The 21,474-nt window shown below is 41.9% G+C and overlaps 1 protein-coding gene across 3 annotated transcripts in view; it reads left to right on the forward strand.

The window, feature by feature from the left end:
• The window catches only part of RABGAP1L (RAB GTPase activating protein 1 like), a 226,667-nt gene that overhangs the window by 114,147 nt on the left and 91,046 nt on the right, over nucleotides 1-21,474 (forward strand). For all 3 annotated transcript variants that reach the window (XM_064664123.1, XM_064664124.1, XM_064664122.1), the window contains 2 exons: nucleotides 8,310-8,423; nucleotides 18,983-19,057. In XM_064664123.1, the coding sequence (XP_064520193.1) occupies nucleotides 8,310-8,423; nucleotides 18,983-19,057 (189 nt within the window). The remainder of the gene's footprint in view (nucleotides 1-8,309; nucleotides 8,424-18,982; nucleotides 19,058-21,474) is intronic.

Raw genomic sequence — 21,474 nt, forward strand, 5'->3', positions numbered from 1 at the left:
ACTGGATAAACTTCCTTGATATTGTAGCATTTTCTCTCTTTATTAACGTTTTACCAGCAGCAATACAGATGCCAAAGGTCAGGGAGGCCCTACGTAGCTACAGATTTTGTTGGAATTCTTTCTTAGACCTGGAGTCACTCAGCTTGTAAAGGAGAAGTCAAACAACTCTGGAAAGCAGACCTTCCTTTAAAATCTTAAATGGAATGGTTATATTGATCATGTCATCTTTTGATGGCCAGAAGTAGGTTTAATTTCAGAATTTGTAAAAATGTGTTGAAAGAAACACTGACTAGAAAGACAGCTCCTTTGTCAGTGAGGCTGCAGGAAACTAATATTCTAAGACCTAGATTTTGTTTTTTAAAGATTTGGGTTTTTTAAAGAGTAACCATATTTTTATTTTTTATACTTCTTGTAGTGAAGATTTCTAGGTACTTGTTTAAAAGTAAAGTAAGTTTTGTAGCACCGTCAATTGAGGTAGATAAATAGGAGTTGAGGATTCAAATATATCCCTTTTTCCATGTTCCCTAAACAGTTTCCCATGATTTTTCCACATACTGAGGCAGCTAAGTATTGTTTGTTCTAAACAGGCCTTAACCTCTCCGCTTGATTCTGGAAATTACCCCATGAGTTGGTGGTAGAGTCAGAAATATTTGAATTTCAAATTGCAGATTATTACAAGAACAGTTTTTCCAATCTTGACACATGCAGTTGTGTCTCTAACAGAGGAGACATAATCAGAAAACTAATCTGAAAATTAGCAAACCAGAAGAAACTTGGGCAAAATTCCTTGCTCCAGGGGTAAATCTGTGGGTTACCTTTTTGACTTGTCAGATTACGAGGTGGTGCCTGTAACACATCTCAGAGAAAAAGGTGAGATGGTGATGAGTAAACTGGATAACATGGCTTTTGCTCGGGGTGATCTGTGTTCATGTCCTCCAGAGAGGCATCCTTCCTAAGTAAGAGCCATTAAAAACCAGATCAAACCTCAGACAAGATCCGGTGCTTAAAACAATTCCCTTCGACCTCTAACAAAAGAATGCTGGATGTCGTATCTGCTAAAGATCATGTGACCCAAATAAAGCCCCAAACATAATAAAACAGAAACTGAAATACTGTGATTTCTGCAATCAGATGTGCATGGCCCTTCCTGCCAACTATAAATCGTGTGGGGAAAAAAGTACCCAAACCCCATCAGGTGGTGTACAGAGCATCTCACTTCTTGTGAGAAATCAGGGAGCTCCCAGGATAAGGGTGTTAAAGAGTAACTCTGGATTCACAGCGCTCCATGCCAGTGGCAAAAAATTCAGCCTGGTACTTTCAGACGTTGATCTGTTGCCCAGTTGCACAAAGAGTGTTTTTCTTTTGACAACTACTCTGAGAGAGGATATGGCAGAGTAAGGGGAATAAATTATGTATCAGTAGCAGAGGAGAGAGGGAGCGTGTCCAGAATGGGAGAGGGAGAAGGAAAACAAACCACAAACATAGTAAAGGTCATGGATATTGTTTGTTTTTCAGAACAAGAGAGTTTATGCAGAATTGATTGTTTTGTGTCTGATCTAGTTTTGCTGTGATTTTTTACAGAAAAATGTCATCTCTTCTGTTGTTGATTGACAGCTCAACCCTGTTAAGGGCTGAGCTGTTTCTGCCTTACCTGTGTGACTGCTGCAGTGGAGAATCTAGAGTGGTTTGGGTTGGAAGGGATCTTAAAGCTCATCCCGTCCCACCCCCTGCCATGGGCAGGGACACCTTCCACTAGCCCAGGTTGCTCCAAGCCCCGTCCAGCCTGGCCTTGGACATTTGCAGGGACGGGGCAGCCACAGCTTCTCTGGGCAGCCTGTGCCAGGGCCTCCCCACCCTCCCAGGGAAGGATTTCTTCTGTATATTTAACCCAAATTTCCCCTCTTTCAGTTTGAACCCATTCCCCCTTGTCCTGTCACTCCAGTTCCTGATGAAGATTCCCTCTCTGGTTCCCTCTAGCCCTTTTGGATACTAGAAGGTGCTGTGAGGTCTCCACACAACCTTCTCTTCTCCAGAACAGCTGCAGCTCTCCCATCCTGTCTCCAGAGGGGAGGTGCTCCAGTCCCTTTACTCGTGGCCCCCTCTGGACTTGCTTCGACGGTTCCTTGTCCTTCTTATGTTGAGGGCACCCAGCATAAGCAGGTCATCACAACACATCACTTTCTTTTTTAGAGCTCTGTACAGAATAGTATTGACATAGATTTCCTTATTAATCTCAGGCTCCCTTTTCCTTCTGTGCAGTCTTCAGGAACCTTGGAGTTGTCATTCACTGTCATCCAAGTCTACCTTGCCCAGCATGTTGTAGCTGAAAACTGTCAGCACCACTTTCTGAGAGGGTGAAAAGCCTCCTGCAAGGCAGGTAGTCAGTGTGTCCTCACCAGGGCTGCTCCTCCTCCCAAGCAGCTTTAAGACTGATTTCAGTGTTGAAAGGAGCTGACAGGAGGAGAGGAAATGGCCTCCAGTTTGGCCAGGGCAAGTTTAGGTTAGATATTAGGAAAAACTTTTTCACTGAAAGGGTCATGAGGCATTAAAATGGGCTGCCCAGGGCAGTGGTGGAGTCCCCATCCCTGGAAGTGTTCAGAAAACACGTGGATGTGGCACTTGAGGACGTGGTTTTGTGGTGAGCATGGCAGTGCTGGGTTGTTGGTCAGATTGGATGGTCCATCGTAAAGATTCTATGATTCTGTGAAATACACTGACAGCCTTCCAAAAGGAGCATCATTCCCCATTTCATTGGCGCTCGTGGGTGATGATATAAGTAAGTTGGCCAGTTGGCCAGTGCAGTCCCAGTGGTTCTGCATCTCAAAGTGGCAGAGTCCCATCCCACAAGTGTTTTAACAATTGGCTGTTTTGAATTGATTGGTAATTTTACATTCGTAGTCTAAAAGGGTGCATGTTGTAGATCATTTCTGAGGATCCTGTCTTGGGAATTTGAAAATTTGCCCGCCACCTTGTCAAACACAGCTTGAGAAGTATAGGAAATAATCTGATAAAAGATGTTTGCTTCCTTGGGGCAGAGCTTTATTGGTAATCCAAAATGATGAGAGAAGAGAGACCTTGACACTAAATTTAGCTCCAGGTGTGACCTGCCAGAAGCCCAGGCCTGCTTAGATATGAACTATTGATCTGGCCCTGTATCTGGGAGAACTGCTGTTCTTTCTGCTTGTGGAAAGGGGTTTTGCAGAAGCAGCGATAAATGTAGCTGAGAGTGAGCCAGCATTTGCAAATTCAGCTGACCAGGGTGTTTACTGAATTAACCTAAATATTATGTTCACTTTCAATATCTTGATACATAACTGTTAAAAAAAAGTCTCCACAGAATAATCCCCTGCTTTTTTTCTCCATTTCTCTGTTAATTAGTACTCTCTGAGTGTTAGATGCTCTCAGCTGAATAAAAGCTGATGATGATTGCCTATTTATAGGCAAGAGCTGAACTACAAGATATGTATTACGAATATGCTACAGAAGACCTGAGCAGAAGTCAAACATCTTATATTCAATGTTTCTGGAAGGCTGAGCTATTGATTATGTTTCCCCCCCCCCCCCCCCCAAATACTGATTAGTAGGGAACCTGAGGTTTTCTTGGATCACAAATTCTACTTGGAGGGTTATAATGTGCATGGAAAATGAGGAGAGGAAAGGGATTGATAATGTCTATATACATGCTGGCACAATGTGCTCTCAGGTTCGCTGGAAGCAGGAATTTGGTAGGACATCAGTAATAACGAGGGCAGAGCTTCGTGCCAATTGTGGAGATAATTTCAAACCCAGGCCGACTGACCTCATCTCTTCTATGTAGTTTGTGTTTTCTGCCTTTTGTGTTTATGTTTTAGAGGGTTTAAAGTAATTACTCATATTTCCTGTGTGGAACTGCACAGAACCACAGAGAACTTTAAGGAACAAAATAAGCAATCTGCAAAAAATCTGTTCCTTCAGCAAACACTTGGGGTACTGAAACAATGTCATAATGTCAGGAACGTGCACCTGGCAGTCAGCTTTTCAGGGTTAAGAGCCAGGTTTACTGAGGGTACCTCCAACTCCTGATACCAGGAGGAGGTGTGTTTTCACGTCTTGGCTGAACAGGAGAGATGAATGAATGCCTGCAGCAGCCTGGGGGCTTTTGCTTTCCATACAACATGTAGCAAAGTTTCAGTATCTGATCCTGAAGGAGCATGACACACCAGATTTCCAGGGCATGGTAATTTTAGTTGCTGAAAGCCCATTCTGATTTTTTTTCCCCTTTTCTTCCTTTCCTTGGTACTCTGAATTCTGACTATTTTTAGCTAGTGAAGAGATGAAGTTCAGGTGATACAAATTCAGCTCGTTGAGCCTCACCAGAGATGCAGACCTTTAAAATGGGCCACTCAGGTGAACTTGCAGTGAGTCTCCAGCACGGAGAATCCCACAGTGGTTTGGGTAGGGAGGGACCTTAAAGCTCATCTCACTCCCACCCCCTGCCATAGGCACGGACATCTCCCACTAAAAAATGCAAATCATATATTCCTGTGTAAACATATGTGATAAAACCAACTCTGAAGGATTTTAAGATTAGAGATAAACCTTTGGAAGTTCAGTACAATGTAAGAATTGCCTACTGATATACCTAATGATATATTCTTGATCACACAGAGGTCCATGGTTTTGGGTTGTGTTCCTCACAGGCTCTCTGCCTGGTTGTGTACAGAAGTGCTTATCTAATGAGCTGCTTTATTTTTTTTCTTCCCCCTTACTATTTTGGTCATGTAACCCTGGGCCTTACTAGACACCACTCAGATCAGGATTGGAGGCTGGAGTTATTATTTCCCTCCTCAATGTTTCTGCAGGACTCATCACTACAGCGTTTCAGTGCTTCGGATGTTAATTGATTTTCGTACCACCCTACTGAGATGGAAAATTATTATTAACCAGGGAAATGGAGCACAAGGAGATTGAGGTCAGAATTGCTGCTCAGTTGGAATGCCAGGTTTCAGACACCTGTGACCTGGTTTATTATTTCCTTAATATTCACATTAAACTGTTGAATTCTTTTAATTCTGCATCTCTCCATACTGAGTCAGCAGCTGTAATGCAGAAGCTGTAAGGAAAACTGGAATTTTTTTTTCATAAAGGACGCGCCTGGTTTCACAAAAGTAATTTTTGGGCAGAATTGGGCAAGAAATCTTAGTCTCAATACGGCATTGACATGTTATGCCCCAGGAGATTTTTCTTACTTAATAAATTCTTCTGGCTGATCCAATACTTATTCTCCAGTTCTTGGAAGTCTCTTCTGCTCCCTATCTGTAATTCATCATGAGAATGTGTCCACTTGAGACAACAAATGAGTTGGAGTGCATGTGAGATGTTCTTAATTAAAAATTCCAGATGTAGGTGCATAAAGATTGCCCTATGTTTCTACTGTAACATTTATTTAATACAGTTTTCTGTTCTCTTTGTTATTTCTCTGTCCATCTGCCTTCTGGCATCAAATGCCCACACGGAGCAGCATCGTGAGAGCTGGAAGTGGCAGCAATGTCAAGGAGTCAGTTTTCCAGGGCAGTTGCTCTGTTGCAGGAGCTGTTTCAGAAGGGAGATGACTTGGAGCAGAGAGCTCGTTCAGCAGGGTGGCAGCTGTCAGAGCGCTGACACGTGAAGATAATTCTTTTCCTCGGTAGAATATTGGTTCTCTGAGTTGGCAGCACCGAAATGATTATTAGAAGTGAGAAAGATCATTAGAACTCTGAATGCTTTGATAGCCATCTCACCTTAGCTTTTTTATTTTTCCATCATAAATTAACTAATCATGACTTTCAGAAGAATAAAAATCCTCCAAAAGCCTAAATGAAGAGAACTGTAAACTGTGGTACTCCTGAGAACAGCGCTGTCGACAAACTGCCTGCAAAAAGGTAGAAACTTAACCAAGGTATTTTTGGTTTATTTTAAGAAGTAGTTCTACTCTCTAGACTCATTGCTTGGTTGTCTGCAATTATGGGTTTATTGTATTTTGAAGGGATATTACTTTTTGAGAAAGAGTTAATTCTCCAGTCTTCCAAATTAATTTTTTGGGGTCCATTTAATTGCTTTCCTCTAGTTTTTCAGAGGTATCTTTTGTTAATAATGCTGAATGAAGACTGCTTCAGGTTCCTTTTAACTCAGTAAAAGTGACTGTGCGCTTGGGCCTTTACACAAATATTTTTGGCCCTACCTTGGACATCTTCCTTGTCAACTTCTGTATGCTCAGTTACATGTTGGCCTCCCGATAGAGGAAAGAGAAGTACAGGGAAGTCAAACACAATGTCCCAGCTTGACAGGAAAGTGATATGTGTGCTGGACGTGGTGCCCTTCCTGTAATTTTCTCTGGATCTTATCAAATTTGTGCTGAAGAATTCACATAACTGTGCTGGTAGATCTCAGATGCTGTTTAAGGCATTTCCTCATCTGGGACCCAAATTACAGTTTTCCAGCCTCTCTGGTGTTTGGAAGCCATGTAAATGAAAATACTCATTAAAGAAGTCTGATTAGAGAACTGCTTGTTATTAAATTTTCATTATTAGTCTGTGTTTTGTTGCTTTGTTGTGTGGTTAGTTTTGGTTGCTCATAGTTGCGCGGTGCTTTGATGAGAATCATCGTGATAACACAGTGAAAGCACAAAACCAGGTTTTATTTTCTCCAGCAGTACCAGCTGGCGTAATAAAAACATCCCCTTTCTTTGTAAGCTCTCCTTGTCATAGCACACAACAATATGCCTGGTATTTTAGAGGGCTGGAACACCTCTCCTGTGAGGAATGGTTAGGAGAGCTGGGGGTATCCAGCCTGGAGAAGAAGAGAAGGCTCCAGGGTGAGCTTAGAGCCCCTTCCAGTGCCTAAAGAGGCTCCAAGAGAGCTGGAGAGGGACTTGAGAGGAACAGGACAAGGGGGAATGGCTTCTCACTGCCAGAGGGCAGGGTTGGATGGGATATTGGGAAGGAATTCTTGGCTGTGAGGGTGGGGAGGCCCTGGCACAGGTTGCCCAGAGAAGCTGTGGCTGCCCCTGGATCCCTGGAAGTGTCCAAGGCCAGGTTGGACGGGGCTCAGAGCAACCTGGGCTGGTGGAAGGTGTCCCTGCTCATGGCAGCGGGTGGAACTGGATGAGCTTTACGGTCCCTTCCAACCCAAACCATTCTGGGATTCTCTGTGCAGTGTTACTCAGGCTAAAATACTAAAGGGGGTCAGAAAACACGAAGTGATGTTTGTGCTCGGGGCATCCATGGCTGTGTCCTCACTGCCATGGAAGGGGATGGAGGAATACAGTGGTGGGATTTCATCTCTGGGGTAGTCTGGTCTGGCCCAGGGTTGTGCCTCTGTGTGTGTTGGCTACGGATGGGCCCGAAGGGAGCTGGAGCTGGGAATTGCTGTGGACCTCTGGCTCAGCCCTCCCCAGGCAGCTGCATTTCTGTGTGGCACAGGCTCTCTACAGAGGCTTTATGGGATTAGAAAACCACCGAAATTCAGGAGATTACCTGGTTACTGACTCCAGCAGGTATAAAAAGAGCTTTTTTATGGAAAGCCCTGGATTACGAGATACAGTCTGAGGGTTTAGAAGCTTTTCTGTAACAGAGTTATTTTGTTTTCAAGGTAAAAGTATATATAAAGGATTTATTTTCCAAGTCACAGGTGAGGATTTTGTTGGTTTTTCCTTAAGGATTAGAAAGGTAATGGAGAAAAGCACCATTTGATATTTACCAACCTAAAGGTATATCTCGCACTGACGGCAACTGGAACCTGAAGATAATTGATTAACTGTTGTAGTTCCAGCTCTGACACATTGATACCACTTCCTCATACACACAGTGGTGTTTCTCAGGTCTGATTGCAGTGATTCCCATCTTTTTATAGGAATTCTTTATGAATTTTTAGCTATCACTTTTTATGGCCACTTGATACACATTTCAGATTAGTACCTTTGAGCTTGCAGGAGAGGGACACTAATTCTCTTGTTTTTTTTACTGCCAGAGCAATACAATAAGTATATGATCTGTGGTAATAATGCCCCAACAGTTAAATAACTAGTAATTTCCTTGGAGTTTTAAGGATGAACCTTAAGCCTGAAGGCCAGAAAACATACCATGTTGCTCTGGCTAAACTGTCAAGTTATTACTGCATCTGAGACTGCAAAGGATTTTCAGTTTCTTCTCAGAACATTTCTGGAGGATGAGTCAGTAAAGCAGTTACCTGATGTATCCATGTTGATTACACAGGGCATTTTCTGTTATGTGGATGTTTAATTACACTGTTACCGGGTTAATACATCGAGGTTTTTCTCTCTTTTTTTACAGGATTCTGCTCAGGAGAGTGTCATCAAACGAGATATCCATCGTACATACCCAGCACATGATTATTTCAAAGATACAGAAGGAGACGGTCAGGAATCTCTGTACAAAATCTGTAAGGTACAGTCAGTACTCTGAATTTTAAAGTGGCTCCAAATGTTACTGTGACTGTATTTTGCCCTGCTAACCCTATTCTGGTCCAAGTCTTTAATCAGTAGGATCTGAAAGCTTTATTTAGGCTGCGCGTGGAGAGTGTAGTGTTTCTGCAACACTTCCTATAACCTTGCATTTGGCATCTCCTGAGGTGCAGGTGAGAGGAGCAAGGCTTGGGCTGGCTTTGCTGAGGGGCACTTTGAGGTCAGAGATCCTCCTCAGTGGAAGTGTGTAGGAGAACCTGGTTTTGCTCTGAGCTTGAGAGGTTTGCAGAGGAAGAGAAACCCTCAGAGCAAGCTCTATTGTGAGGTTAAATAGGAATGTCTGTAGATGATTATCCAGAGAACCAAGTTCACTGACCATTCCACAAGCAGAGCTTTCCACTCACTGCTGCCAGGTCACCCCCGATGAAAAAAAACTCCTTGAGGTACTAAATTGTTGCCGTGGGATTTATGGTGCTGAAAAATCTCCTGGAGCAGTTAATTAGGGGTGAGATAAGAAAGGGTTTATTTTGCCAAGGCTAAAGATGTTACAAGACGCGCGCGCCTGTGCCCGAGAGGTTACATTTTTATAATACCCTCCATCCAATCCCAAATGTGTCCACCCTGTGGCCTTTACTCTGGTCCGCCCCGGGTCCACCCCCTGAAAATGGGTCTGGGGTGCATTTCGGGACCCCCTGTTCATCCCATCTTCATCTCCGTCAGAGCACAAAGGGTACATAGTTACCCAGTTTTTGACCGTGTTCTGTGCTTTAGGCCCTGATATGCTGTTCTGTCAACAATCTAGGCCTTACCTTGACAAAAGACTAAACATTTCTACTGGATTCGGGAGTAGGGGTGATATAGGGAGCATAGAATGGGGTAAGAGGGTTAAGGAATGTGTAAGCAAGGGTGCTACAGGGAAAGGGATGCAAGGGAGTGAGGGTTGCTGCTTTTAAAATCTACCTATAAAACTTACAAGGCTTACAAATATTAGAAAAATAAAAAACCATTGGGGGCTTAAGGCATCAAATGAACAGGTTTGTCTAGCTTGTACAGATAGACTTGAGTTGCTCAGGAGAGATCCAGAAGGAAGAATACTGCAGCTTGGTCGGTAGTTCTCTGGCTGGCACTTGTGGATTCTGTTGCGGTTTTGGCAGTCAGTTTTTGTTTCACATTTGTTTCTAAAACTCAGGAAATTCGTGTAGAATATTCTGTAGAATACTATATAATGTAGAATTCATTCTATTCATCTGGAATAAACAATTGCCTTAGACAAAGCCACTTCCACTTCCCTTCCTCTTCCTTGTTACTGTTTCTACTTCCTTCTGATTAATAGAAATGATGGAGTTGTCATAACAAGTACAAAAGAATGTCCTGCCTTTGGGGTGTAATGATACATATTCCTGTTCTCCAGATGAATTCTGTGGGGATACAGACTCCTATTCAAACAGTAATCTGGATAACTGTTATAAATAGAGCTGCTTAGGTATTGAAGTTCATTACTGTGAGTAATTCACATTAAAAGAAGAGATACAAAGTAAAGGAACGGAGAGAACTTTGAACCAATGGTATTGATTTCTCACTAATCTTGGAGGGCACAGTTCCTGTGCCAATCTAGGAAAAGAATAACCAGGACAATGCAGATAATTATGGGCTTGTCGCTTTGATATCAGTTAAGTGAAAAATGATGGAATAATATTCATCTTTTCGAATATTAAATGTGAGAAATGTGTTATAATGAAGACCTATGAGTTTACTGAAAATAGATCTTGACAAGCTAACACAAAAAAATAGAAATACAGGTTTCATTGATGAAGGTGATTCTACTGAAATTCTGTACATCATTTAGCCCGAGGTGGAAAGAACACGTAAATGCTGGGCAAGTTAGAGCATGAGCAAGATACACATTAAAGAATTTAGAACTGGCCAGCAGGTTCCTAAGCATCAGTACTGAATTAATGGGATTCAGTCAGGGCATTATGGAGATTCCTTGCTCATTCCAGGCACTCTCGTTAGTGCCCTGAAAGAAACCAGAAAGTTATTTGTCATGAAGGTATCTCCATGACACAGGGAAAAAGGGAATGGTAAATAATGAGACGTGGAGAAGAGAAGGCTCTGAGGAGACCTTAGAGCCCTTCTAGTTCCCAAAAGAGCTCCAAGAAAGCTGCAGAGGGACTTTGGACAACGGCCTGGTGGAACAGTCCGGCCCCAGAGCCACAAGCTCATGGGCTCAGCCAGGAGTTTTACTATATATATATATAGTAAAATATATATAAAAAAAATATAAAAAATATATATTAAAAAAAATATATATTTCCACTGTCCCTGTCAATGTGAGCTGAGTGAGGGGCTGCAGGAGCTGAGGGGTGTTATAGGGCAGTGCCCTCACTGTCCCCATATGAGCTGGGGGGTGTTATAGGGCAGTGTCCTCACTGTCCCTGTGAGCTGTGGGGTGTTATAGGGCAGTGTCCTCACTGTTCCCATCTGAGCTGTGGGGTGTTATAGGTTTCCCAGGATGTTTGTGATCAGCAGCTGCTCCGGGGCTTCCCTGTGTGGGCTCCAGGGGCTGCCATGAGGGACACGATGCCATCTCAGCTCCGTGAGGTTCGACCCATCCCTTCCTCTCCACCCCCAACCCCCCCCCCCCATGCACACCTACACCCCCCCCCGAGGTGGTTCCAACCCAACAATTCCTGATCTGGTGTCTGACACCTGCAGTGACAGCACAAGTGGGAATGGCTTCCCACTGTCAGAGGGCAGGGTTAGATGGGATATTATGAAGAAATTCCTCCCTGTGAGGGTGGGGAGGCCCTGGCACAGGTCGCCCAGAGAAGCTGTGGCTGCCCCATCCCTGCAAGTGTCCAAGGCCAGGCTGGACGGGGCTTGGAGCAACCTGGGCTAGTGGAAGGTGTCCCTGCCCATGGCAGGGGTGGAATGAGGTGAACTTTAAGGTCCCTTCCAACCCAAACACTTCTGGGAACCTGCCATCTGGATCAGAGGCCTGGCAGTGTGTCTGTCAGGTCAAGGGCTACTTTTCCTGTGAAGCATTTTGTATCTACCTGCAGTTGAATGCCCTCTCCCACCTGGCCACTTTCTCTTGATAGAACATGATCTGTACAGCAGCTTTGCAGTCAGGTTTTAATTCCCTGCTCCAAGCAGCTCTGTCTCATCAGCAGTCTTTGTAACTGTGCTGTCTCCATGTGTTCTTTAAGGTTTGTGAATATTTGCAGCAGCATCAGCCCTAGCACAACTTTCTGCAGGGTTCTGTGGGTGACCTCACCTTCATACTCTGGGTGAGAACTGTTTATTCCTGCCTTTTGCTTTCTATCCTTTAACCTATTATTTGAGTGTGTAAGAGGACTTCATATAGCAGCTTAGTTCCCTAAAAAGCCTTTGGGAAGGGCCTTTTGGGAAGCTGAAGGCTTTGTAAAAGTCCTGGAAGACTTACTGACTCTCATTCTTTATGTACTCATTGGTTCAGAGAAGGATTTGGGAATCACTGCTTCCTGGTAGAACAGCCATATCCAATCTGCAGCATGAAATTATTCCTAAATTTAATGATTTTAGAGTTGATGGTTTCTACCTACTTGCCAGTATTGAGATCAGACACAACTGCTGTGGAGATTTCCAGGGAGGTACTTTTCCTTCATCCTCACATAGTTTTCTTAAATGATTGTGACTGTGACAGATGTCCATGGCTGGGTCTGACTGGACCTTGAGTTTATGATTGATCTGGTGAATTTTAGAGAAATATTGTTTAAAGCTAATTAATTTGCTTATAAACTTGTCATTCCAATGGGAATAAGAAGTAATAATCTCTGTTGAAAGTAATATTGTGGCAGCTTTATATTACTAAAATAACTTTTACCAAAGGTGCAGGGCATTCATAGCCTTCTTCTAATATGAAAGCAAGAGATTTGAAGAATGCGATTATTGAATAAGGCTGGAAAAGGTCTGTCCTCAAGTGGGAGGGTAAAAAGCTGAAGAGCATTTTCTTCATTCCCCACTGAGATGAGAGATGATCTGAGCTGTCAGATAAAAAGGAAAACCATTAAAGGCTCACTGCCTCATTTTAACAGGTCTGTCAGTTTTCGTTCCATCTCTTAATCTCATCTTCAGAACAGCAGGAACTCAGGAAAGATGGAAACTTTTTCTGTTGTGGAACATTTATGTGACAAAGTACCTAAAAATAAAGTTTAAGGCTGACAATGGTGATAAGGAACGAAAAGAGTTCCAGATTCTAGACTGGAGGTTTCACTTGAGGACACTGCACAAGGTAGATGTGCACAGAGCGAATTTTGGGGAAATTTTTTGGGAAAAGAGCTGTTTCCTGCATGCTTTCTGTTTAAATACTCTGCGAATTCCAGCTCTGTTTAAAGACCTGTCTCTTGCTGTTACAATGCATAACTGAGCAGTCTCTGGGCCTACTTCCATGCTGCATATGTACTTACAGCTCCATGCTCCGGGGAATCGCAGCGCTTGGCACAATTAATCCTCTCGGCTGTTTGCAGCGTGTGCAGTGCAGAATTTAACAGGACATGTGTTTTCCCTAATTTCCTGATTAAAGTAACTCCTATTCGACAAACCACCAGTGTGACTTCAATGGGAAAAAGGGAGCACGGTGCAGGGAAATCCATCGGGTTGACTGGGTGGATGTTCTTATTGGGCAAACTGGGAAAACAGGCCCAACGCTTCCCTGGGGGTTCATCAAATGGTTGAATTGCCTCTCAGAGATTCCAAGTTGCTGTTCATGTTTTGCAGTGAACCGAGGTGCTGTGGAAGGATATGAATCATTTGTATCATGGCATATTTTGTTACTAAATCCTGATCTCCTTGGTGGCTCAGATTCGTAGTTTGTTCCTAATCCCAGTTTTGCTTGCCTGAAGGTTTTCCATGCAGGATCAGTGTGTGGCTGCTTTGCTGTGAGAGCAAACACTCCGTTTTAGTTGTCATTCCATTGTCTCTTTGTTGGTACCCACATTAGCAGAGGGAACAATAAACTGTTTTCTAGCAGAACTAACACCGACTGGGCTCTGATATGGGTGGTTTTTTTGGCTTTCTTTGCCAAAAGAAAGTATATTGAAGTGTGAAAATGTCTTTGAGTTGCTCTTCTGTGACCAGCAGCTTCTATGCCCGTGATAAGCTGTGAATGATGGATTACTCTTTGGCAGAGCTGCTGCTCAGTGCTGGCCTCTGAGCTGAAAGTCTAATTTTCATCCTTTTTTTACATTTTCATCTCCATTTCATTGCAGCATCTCTTTTCAAATAGTCACCTCTTCTCACTGTGCACTTATTCTTCCACATTTTTCAATCCTTAGCATCTTTTCAGATTTCCAAATGGGATGTTGCAGTGTTTGTCCACTTTGCTGTTATTTTTTGTCAGAGAGGAGTCTGTTTGCCAATTTTAGGATAAACACGGGAGCATAAACACAATCAGTTAGGAATTACTTTTCATCTGTTTTTAGTTGTTTATTTTCTTTGCTCCTGGGTTGAAGAGCAATTCTGGTAAATATTGTTGTCTTGTTTCATGCAAAGGATTTTTAATGTTATCTTGTGTTTATTCTATTTACATATCAATAAGGCTCCTTCTCCTGCATCTGTGCTCAGCGAGGAGGCAGCAGCGCTGTTCCTGCACTCAGGGCTTCTGCTGAGCCTGTACTGGTGGAAAGGTCAGCACTGGAATCCTGGATGCTGGAAAGAGCCTGTTCAGGGGCCTGCCTGAGTAAATGTGAAGATTTCTTCATCCCCTCAGCCCTTCCAGCTCTGGGGGAGGCACATTGTGTAACAACCACGTGCCTCTCCCTGATACTCAATAAATGAGTAATTAATGTCTAAAAATACAGTTTTCAGCTAGCACAGAAATTCCTTGTATAATGTGATACATCCTCAATGCTGCAGTCACAGGAATATTACTACTTTCAGGCTGTTAGCCCTTATAATAAATTTAGGTATGGAGTTTGAAATTGTACCATCACTAAAATTATTCAGCAACCAAGCATGTCAGAAAATACATTGTCTGCATCAAAGTATGGATGTTTTCCTGACAGAACCTGATTTTCAGACACTTTTAACTCTACTAAGCCAGACTTCAGCACAGAGCTGTGTCTGTGTCAAACATTGAGCAGCATCCACAGGTCATTTCTATCCATGAGAATCACGAGAGGGAAACTGAAAGCTCTGGAATGTGAGACAGGCACTACAGGAATATTTTTCATGAACTCTCTTTAGTTTCTGCTGTAATTGTTTCATTTCCAGTGTTATTGAGTCACTGTGGTAAAGGCTGATATTTGCTAGTTAGTGAACCTTCAGCAGGTGTAACCAGCCCTTTTCATGCTTATGAGGATGCAGAATGATGAGAAATATTTCATTCTGGAATTTGGGAAGTACTCCTTTCTCTTCCTTATTGATATCTGCTGGGACCCCTAGGCAGCAGTTACACAAATCCCAGATCTGGGGCTTTAAATTCAAATCAGCCACCTTTCTGTTTGTCTTTTAGATGCTACTTACTTGGCAGGTTTCTGCCTGTAGAAGATTCTGATCATGGGAGATTTCCCTCCATTAATTGTTTTAGAGAATAATTTCTGTCCACCTCTGGATTCTTCATTCACTTTCCCAACATATAGGTGGTTCTCTAGCATGGGCTTCATTTTAGGAGACTGTTGCTTCCAAAGAATTCACTTCCTGATGATGATGTACCAAGACCTGCACAGCAGTTCTCATTAGCAGATAGATAACTATTCAAAATGTGTTTTAATTTTCTGAGATCCTCATTTAGTTAAAATGAAAGAAAATAGGCTTCAACTCAGAACCTCCATTAAGTCCCACTTACAAGACAGAGAATATTTAAAGTTGACTGGGGAATTGTGATTGGAAGTTCCCCAAGAGTTTAAGAAAATAATCAGTTAAAAGGCTGTGATACTGTCACAGGTTGTCATGGGAGAGATCCCATTCTCTTGAAATTACAAAATTACAATGACTGCAGTGGAAAAAGGGGATTTGGAATTTTGCTTTGTTTTCATATTTCACGTAGAAGGAGAAAGTTAATGCTCCTCAGTTCCTTAAAAGCATAAATCCTAAATAATAAATCTTAGATCTTTTGTTAATAATCTGATATTGTGGTGGTATCTGTAGGCAGCATCCTTATTTCTGGGGCTGTTTCGGTTAATTACGTCATATCTCAGCAATACCAAGTCCCATAGGTTACTTAAAAATAGAATAGTGTAATTGGAAATGTAATATGCATAAAGCTTCAGAAATCTCTTTGCATTGGGTAGATGCAATGAAATCATGTCAATTTTAGAGACTTCCTTAAAGAGAAATCTTTAGTTGCTAGGATTATAATGCTTTGATTTAACAGGAGAACCTGATCTAATTCTGAAGTAAAGTTTGTGTCCCCATATCTGATAACAGCTGCTTGTCAAGATGAGATTTTGGGGTAGGACCTGGTGGAAATGAATTTCAAAAAGCAGTTAATGGTTTTTTCCCCATGGTTGTTGGTTGCTTCAAAGGTTTGTTAATGATGATGTCCTTTTACTGGGGCCCTCAGTTTTTCACTTATATAGCCAATGTATATCTGCGTCCACTAATTAATTTCACATTTTTATTTAAACCAAATTATCCAGAACTTGCTGATTTGTAGTTCTATGGATCAACATTTTTAGAAAAGTTTCAGTTTAGGCAAGTAATGGTTTACCAGTTTATTCTCCCCCTCTATGATTTTTGGGTGAATACCATCTGTTCTCAATAAATCTTGAATTTTTTTATTCCCTTTAATTGATCATCCCTTCTGATACTCAACTGGACACAGATCCTTCAACACACCCTCTGTTAGAAATGGTTTCAGCAGGATGACAACCCCTGGGATTCTTCTGGAATAAACCAGACACAAAGTTCATGGTGATTTTCTGCTGGAGTTTAAATAAAACTTTCTTACATCGACCATGTATTTTCCAAGAAGAGACTTTGCCTTCCTGCTCTGCATGTGTTTGAAGTGGATTTATTACTAGTTCAGATGTGCTCAGGAAGTTGATTATGAGAGAATTTGCTGGTCTTCCTTCATATTTTTGTATTTAATGTGCAGAGTGAGGATTTCCTTCCACTCTCCTCATTTTGCCATAATTTCAGCTTCTTTCATGATCTCAAAAGAAGTATGTTTTTATTTCTGATAACTTTCTGTACTTTTCAATCTGTGTCAGTTTTGGAAGAAGTTTGTTGCTTTCTCAATACTTACTTTAAAATAATTCCTTTGGATTAATTTATTGGTATTTTCAGCAAATTATTTGCTATAATGCTTCTCACAAAGGAGAACTCCCAGGCATTGATAGTTTGCTGTTAATTTTTCAGCCTGGAATTTTTAAAGTAAATTAGAAGCATTGTTATATAGTATGAAGAAATCATAAATCAAATTTCTCATGTTTCTAGGTGGAGTTGGCCTTTAGAAAGCAGGAATAATACATCTTTTAAGAATGCTACAGATATAAAATATTAGGCATAATAACTGATTAATTGGGGGAACAAACAGATAAATACTCATGATGGTGAATAATCAGAAGATGGTTCTAATTAGTCATATGCAACATTAATTTAAGCATTTAATGTAATTTCTCTTAATTTAGTGCTTGGTAGCTGAAGAGTAATTTTAAATTAATTTTTTTGAAGAGAACATCCCTTTCCCCCCCCCAATTCAAATTTTGTGTTGTGCATTTCTGGAATTATTTTTTCTGTTTGACTTCAGTGGCTAGAGCTGGTTCAAACTAGTATGCAGATTGAAATGGTTAATTAAAGGGTTTTTTTCCAATGATTTCTGTGACTGATGTTTGTGAATTTGCATGGCCCCTGAACCTGAGCAGTGGGCTGGGATTATTTTCACTCAGCTCCTGACTAATTCCATGGAACAGCCTTCAAAACAGTGGTGAGCAGTGGAGACAAAGGGCAAAGAGCCGCAGGTCCCAGGGCAGTTTTTCAAAAGGGAAAAGTAATGGGGGGAGTTTTTCAGAAACAGTGACCTTTAAAGGAATACTCAGGTGGTATTTACAGGAATCCTGTCTCCTGGAATCATTCCAGAATTCCTCACAAATATGAAGTTTTGCCCATCTGAATGAAGAGTGAAAGTGATTTAAAGAGTTTATGGTTTGGCTTCCATTTCAGCATTTCTGGGAGAATTAATTTGCAGTTTTGTTGGCTGGGAAAGAGTCACATCTCTTTTTCAGTCAGTGATTACCTTCTGGAGAAGCAGCATAGCCACCTTTGGAATACTGGAGGATAGCCCTTGGGTGGGTTTGGTTCCCCAGCACCTCTGACTGTTTATTCTCAGTGTCTCTGATCTTCCATTTGGGGCATTTGCAATCTTGCTTTTACCTAAGACTTAAAAAAAGAAGATAAATGTGGTGTTCTAGGCAAAGTGGATCTTCTGCTTCCTGTGGCTTGTTTCTCCCTGTGGCTCTGCCCTTTGCTTTTGTTTTCCCTGGCTGTAGCCTCAATACCTGTCTGATTCCCTCAGGAATGTCTCTCCCTCTGATGTCAGTCCTGCTGCTGCTCGAACTTTCTCGAGTTTCCTTGAATTCTTAACATCCTCTGACATCTCTTTAAAAACAGGATCTGTCGTCTTGGAAAAGTAAGGGGGAAGGAAAGGTTAGTTATTTTAGTTTGGGGTTTTTTTAAGAGTAAGAAAAAAGCATGTCAGTCATATGATAGGAAAATGAGTCTTGTTCATTCTTCGGTGTTACAAGGGCATGGAAAGGCTGTTCTGATGAAATGTTCGGGCTACGGTAGTTCTTGGCATTTTCTAACCTCAGGTCCTCTGCTTCCATGATGTCAGAACTTGTTTTTCCAAAACCAAACAACCACTCTTCCCACAGCACAAACTACCCTGGGTTTTGTATCACATTTGTGATATCGGTACAGTGCTCAGCAGAATTATCCTGGGTTTTGGTGAAGGGAAATTGCATCCAACGCTTCTCGTCCTGTTTGGAAAACAAAAATTTACCAGTAACAGCATTTGTGAGGGTTGAGAGTGACCTGTGGGTGTTTTCTGAAGAGCCCTGAAAGCCTTTGCGAGAGTGGCTGTGGTTTCACCCCATTTATTATTTTAGCCTGAGTAGTGTTACATAGAGAATCATGGGTTGGTTTGGGTGGGAATGGACCTTAAAGCTCATGCAGTTATATCCCCTGCCGTGAGCAGGGACACCTTCCTCTGTCCCAGGTTGCTCCAAGCCCCGTCCAACCTGACCTTGGACACTTGCAGGGATGGAGCAGCCACAACTTCTCTGGGCAACCTGTGCTGGGGCCTCACCACCCTCACAGGATGGAATTTCTTCCCAATATCCCATCTAACCCTGCCCTCTGGCACTCTGAACCCATCCCCCTTGTCCTGTCCCTCCAGTTCCTGATGGAGTGTTGTTCCCCAGCTCCCACGGAGCCCCTCAGATACTGGAAGGCCATACCCTGAGCTCCCATTGCTGGGAGCCCATTTTGGTGGTGGTGGGTGCATGCTAATGAACATGTTAATAGGGATGCTAAACACATTTTGCCTTTCCTTTCCCCTAGGCCTACTCTGTCTATGATGAGGACATCGGCTACTGCCAGGGACAGTCTTTCCTTGCAGCTGTGCTTCTGCTTCATGTGAGTTAATTGCAAAATGAAAGCTTTGATATCTGAAACCAAAGCAGCTGTAAAATCAGTGGTGCTGTTTGACAGATGTTTACTGTTGTTTATTTGCCTTTATTCATTTTCCTCTTGTTGCTTTTTGGCAATAGTGACTAATGGCTTCTATCTTTATGAATGTAGATTTGCTTTATCTGAGAGAAATCCATTAAATTGTCAAGTACTTCTGTGTCAAAACCTGAAGCTGATTTGTTACATATTAATATTTTCTTTTAATTTAGTTGTCACCTTGGTGAGCTCCCTTTGTGTTTATGGGGGATTTAACGCTGGGAGGCATTCTTGGAGTAGCTCAGCAAAGCAGGTAGTCTCATTAATTTTTAGTGAGACTTTTTCTCCTAGGGACACTTTATAATATCTTGTGAATGAAAGCTGAATTTCAACCTTGATATTTTAGCCTGTAACCAAAAACTGCACAAAATTTGATCCGTTACTTCCTGTATAAACGCGTGCACATATGTCTGGAGATAGATAAATAAATACACAGGTTTTATAGTTTGCAAGATGCTCTGCCTTTGATGTCTCAGTGGAAAATCTCTGCAGATTCAAGTAGTGTATTTGTTCAAGTATTTATTCAGATAAAGTAGATCAGAATAAACCACCCCAAGCCCCAACCACAGCTCTTACTCAGGCTCTTGCCTGTTTTTCCTGTCAGGTTTTAATTAGTAAATTATTAATCATGATTAAAATACGTTTTGGATTGTGGGCTTGAGTCAGCTGTTGGTATATATGTTACACATATGCTTCCTAAGGCATTGAGAACTCAGATTCAGATTAATTTAAGCTGTAATTCCTAGGGAGAGCTATAACTCCTGGAAGACTTAGGGAACAGGATACAGAGTGACAGGGTTGCAGAGAAGCTTTAGATCCTTTAAGGATAAACCTAATTAGTCACATTATTACAATCCCACATATACTGCAAATTAGCTTCTCTAACAGTTATTTTGCAATTAACTTTTTACCCAAACCAGGATTTTGAAGTTCCACTGGAAGAATAAGCCATTTTCAATACCAGAGTTGTTTGGAAACGTGTGGGTGTCGCATTCTTAACATTTGACTGATACTTCAGCTCCTCTCCCTTGGTTCTGTGCTGTCATTACTACAGAGAATCACCTCTGTTACAGTGTTTCTGGAGTTGGAAGAAATTGCCCTGTACACTGGGAATACTAAATGGAAATGACACTCATTTTAATATGCCCTTTATAACGTTTGCTTTCATAATAGGATATTAAAGTGAAATTCTCAGAGAAAGGGGGGAAGGGAAGCAGTCTCAATGAGCTCATGTAAGTTGGCAGCTTCCCAGGATGTCCTCAAACTCTTGTTTTTCTCAAATTCTCCAACCAATCTGTGTGCTGTGATTGCCTGTAAGGCCCTCTCTAACTCTCCTATCTTTGCATGGATTTCTAGATCCCTTCATTTCCCTTTTTTTTCTGGGACAGGGTGTCCTTCCTCTTCAGTTAGATATCTTTCAGGGGTGGCTGAGTAGCTTGCACCTCCATCCTTGATTTTTGTGATTTTGCTGCTTTGATGAAATTCCCATCAAGGATGAGCAGGTAACTTCTAATCACAGGGGGACAGTGTTGCCAACTCTAATCATTTTACTGTAAGTCTCATAGTATTTGACTTTTTTTCTTGTCTATTTTTCAGAGCCATTGCTCTGTGAAAAAAAACCTAAAATGTCAAAGAACAGATATTTGCCCTTTGTTATCCTAATGCTAAAGATCAGACTGGCAATACCCAAAGTTTGTGTTCTGACTGAATAAAATAATTAATGAAAACTCGATGTATGATTCTGAATTCTTAGGGTTGGTAATATTGGAGACCCTCTGTCCCCTGAGAGCAAGGACTTGACCTATTTGGCCTCTGTTCCCTCTCCCTGTCTCGGGGGAGGAACAGCTGTCACTGCACGAGTGTCTGACTGAGCATGCAGGGGAGATGAGTTTGTGCATGAGCACTTGTTTTCTATGTCATTAGAAATTATTGGAGTTTGACCAAAAACCCCTGAAATTTGCTTTCATTGTCCTTCTTGCATAGCAGGTTTGAGCCTTTTGGTCAGGATAAAATCATTTCTTCCCTTTACTTTGTCTGCAGCTTTTATCCACTGTCAGTGGGGATCATTGCATCCGGATAAATCCAGATAAAATTGTGATTAAGAGCTTTGAGATGGCTAAGAACCATCCAAGGTGAATCAGCCTTGGACTGGGAGCCAGCAGCTGAGCTGGCACTACTATGCTAACTAGTTACTTTTCTTTATGGTGTCTGGAAATGAAAATGAAAGTGTCTGCCCATGGCCCTGGAGACAGGCCCTAATCATGGGCTGAGCATAAAAGATGAAACCCTGGAGGTAAATATCAAGAGACTAAAATTCCCTTTGAAGA

This window comes from Pseudopipra pipra, chromosome 9, assembly GCF_036250125.1.
Source record: "Pseudopipra pipra isolate bDixPip1 chromosome 9, bDixPip1.hap1, whole genome shotgun sequence".
NCBI lineage: Eukaryota > Metazoa > Chordata > Aves > Passeriformes > Pipridae > Pseudopipra > Pseudopipra pipra.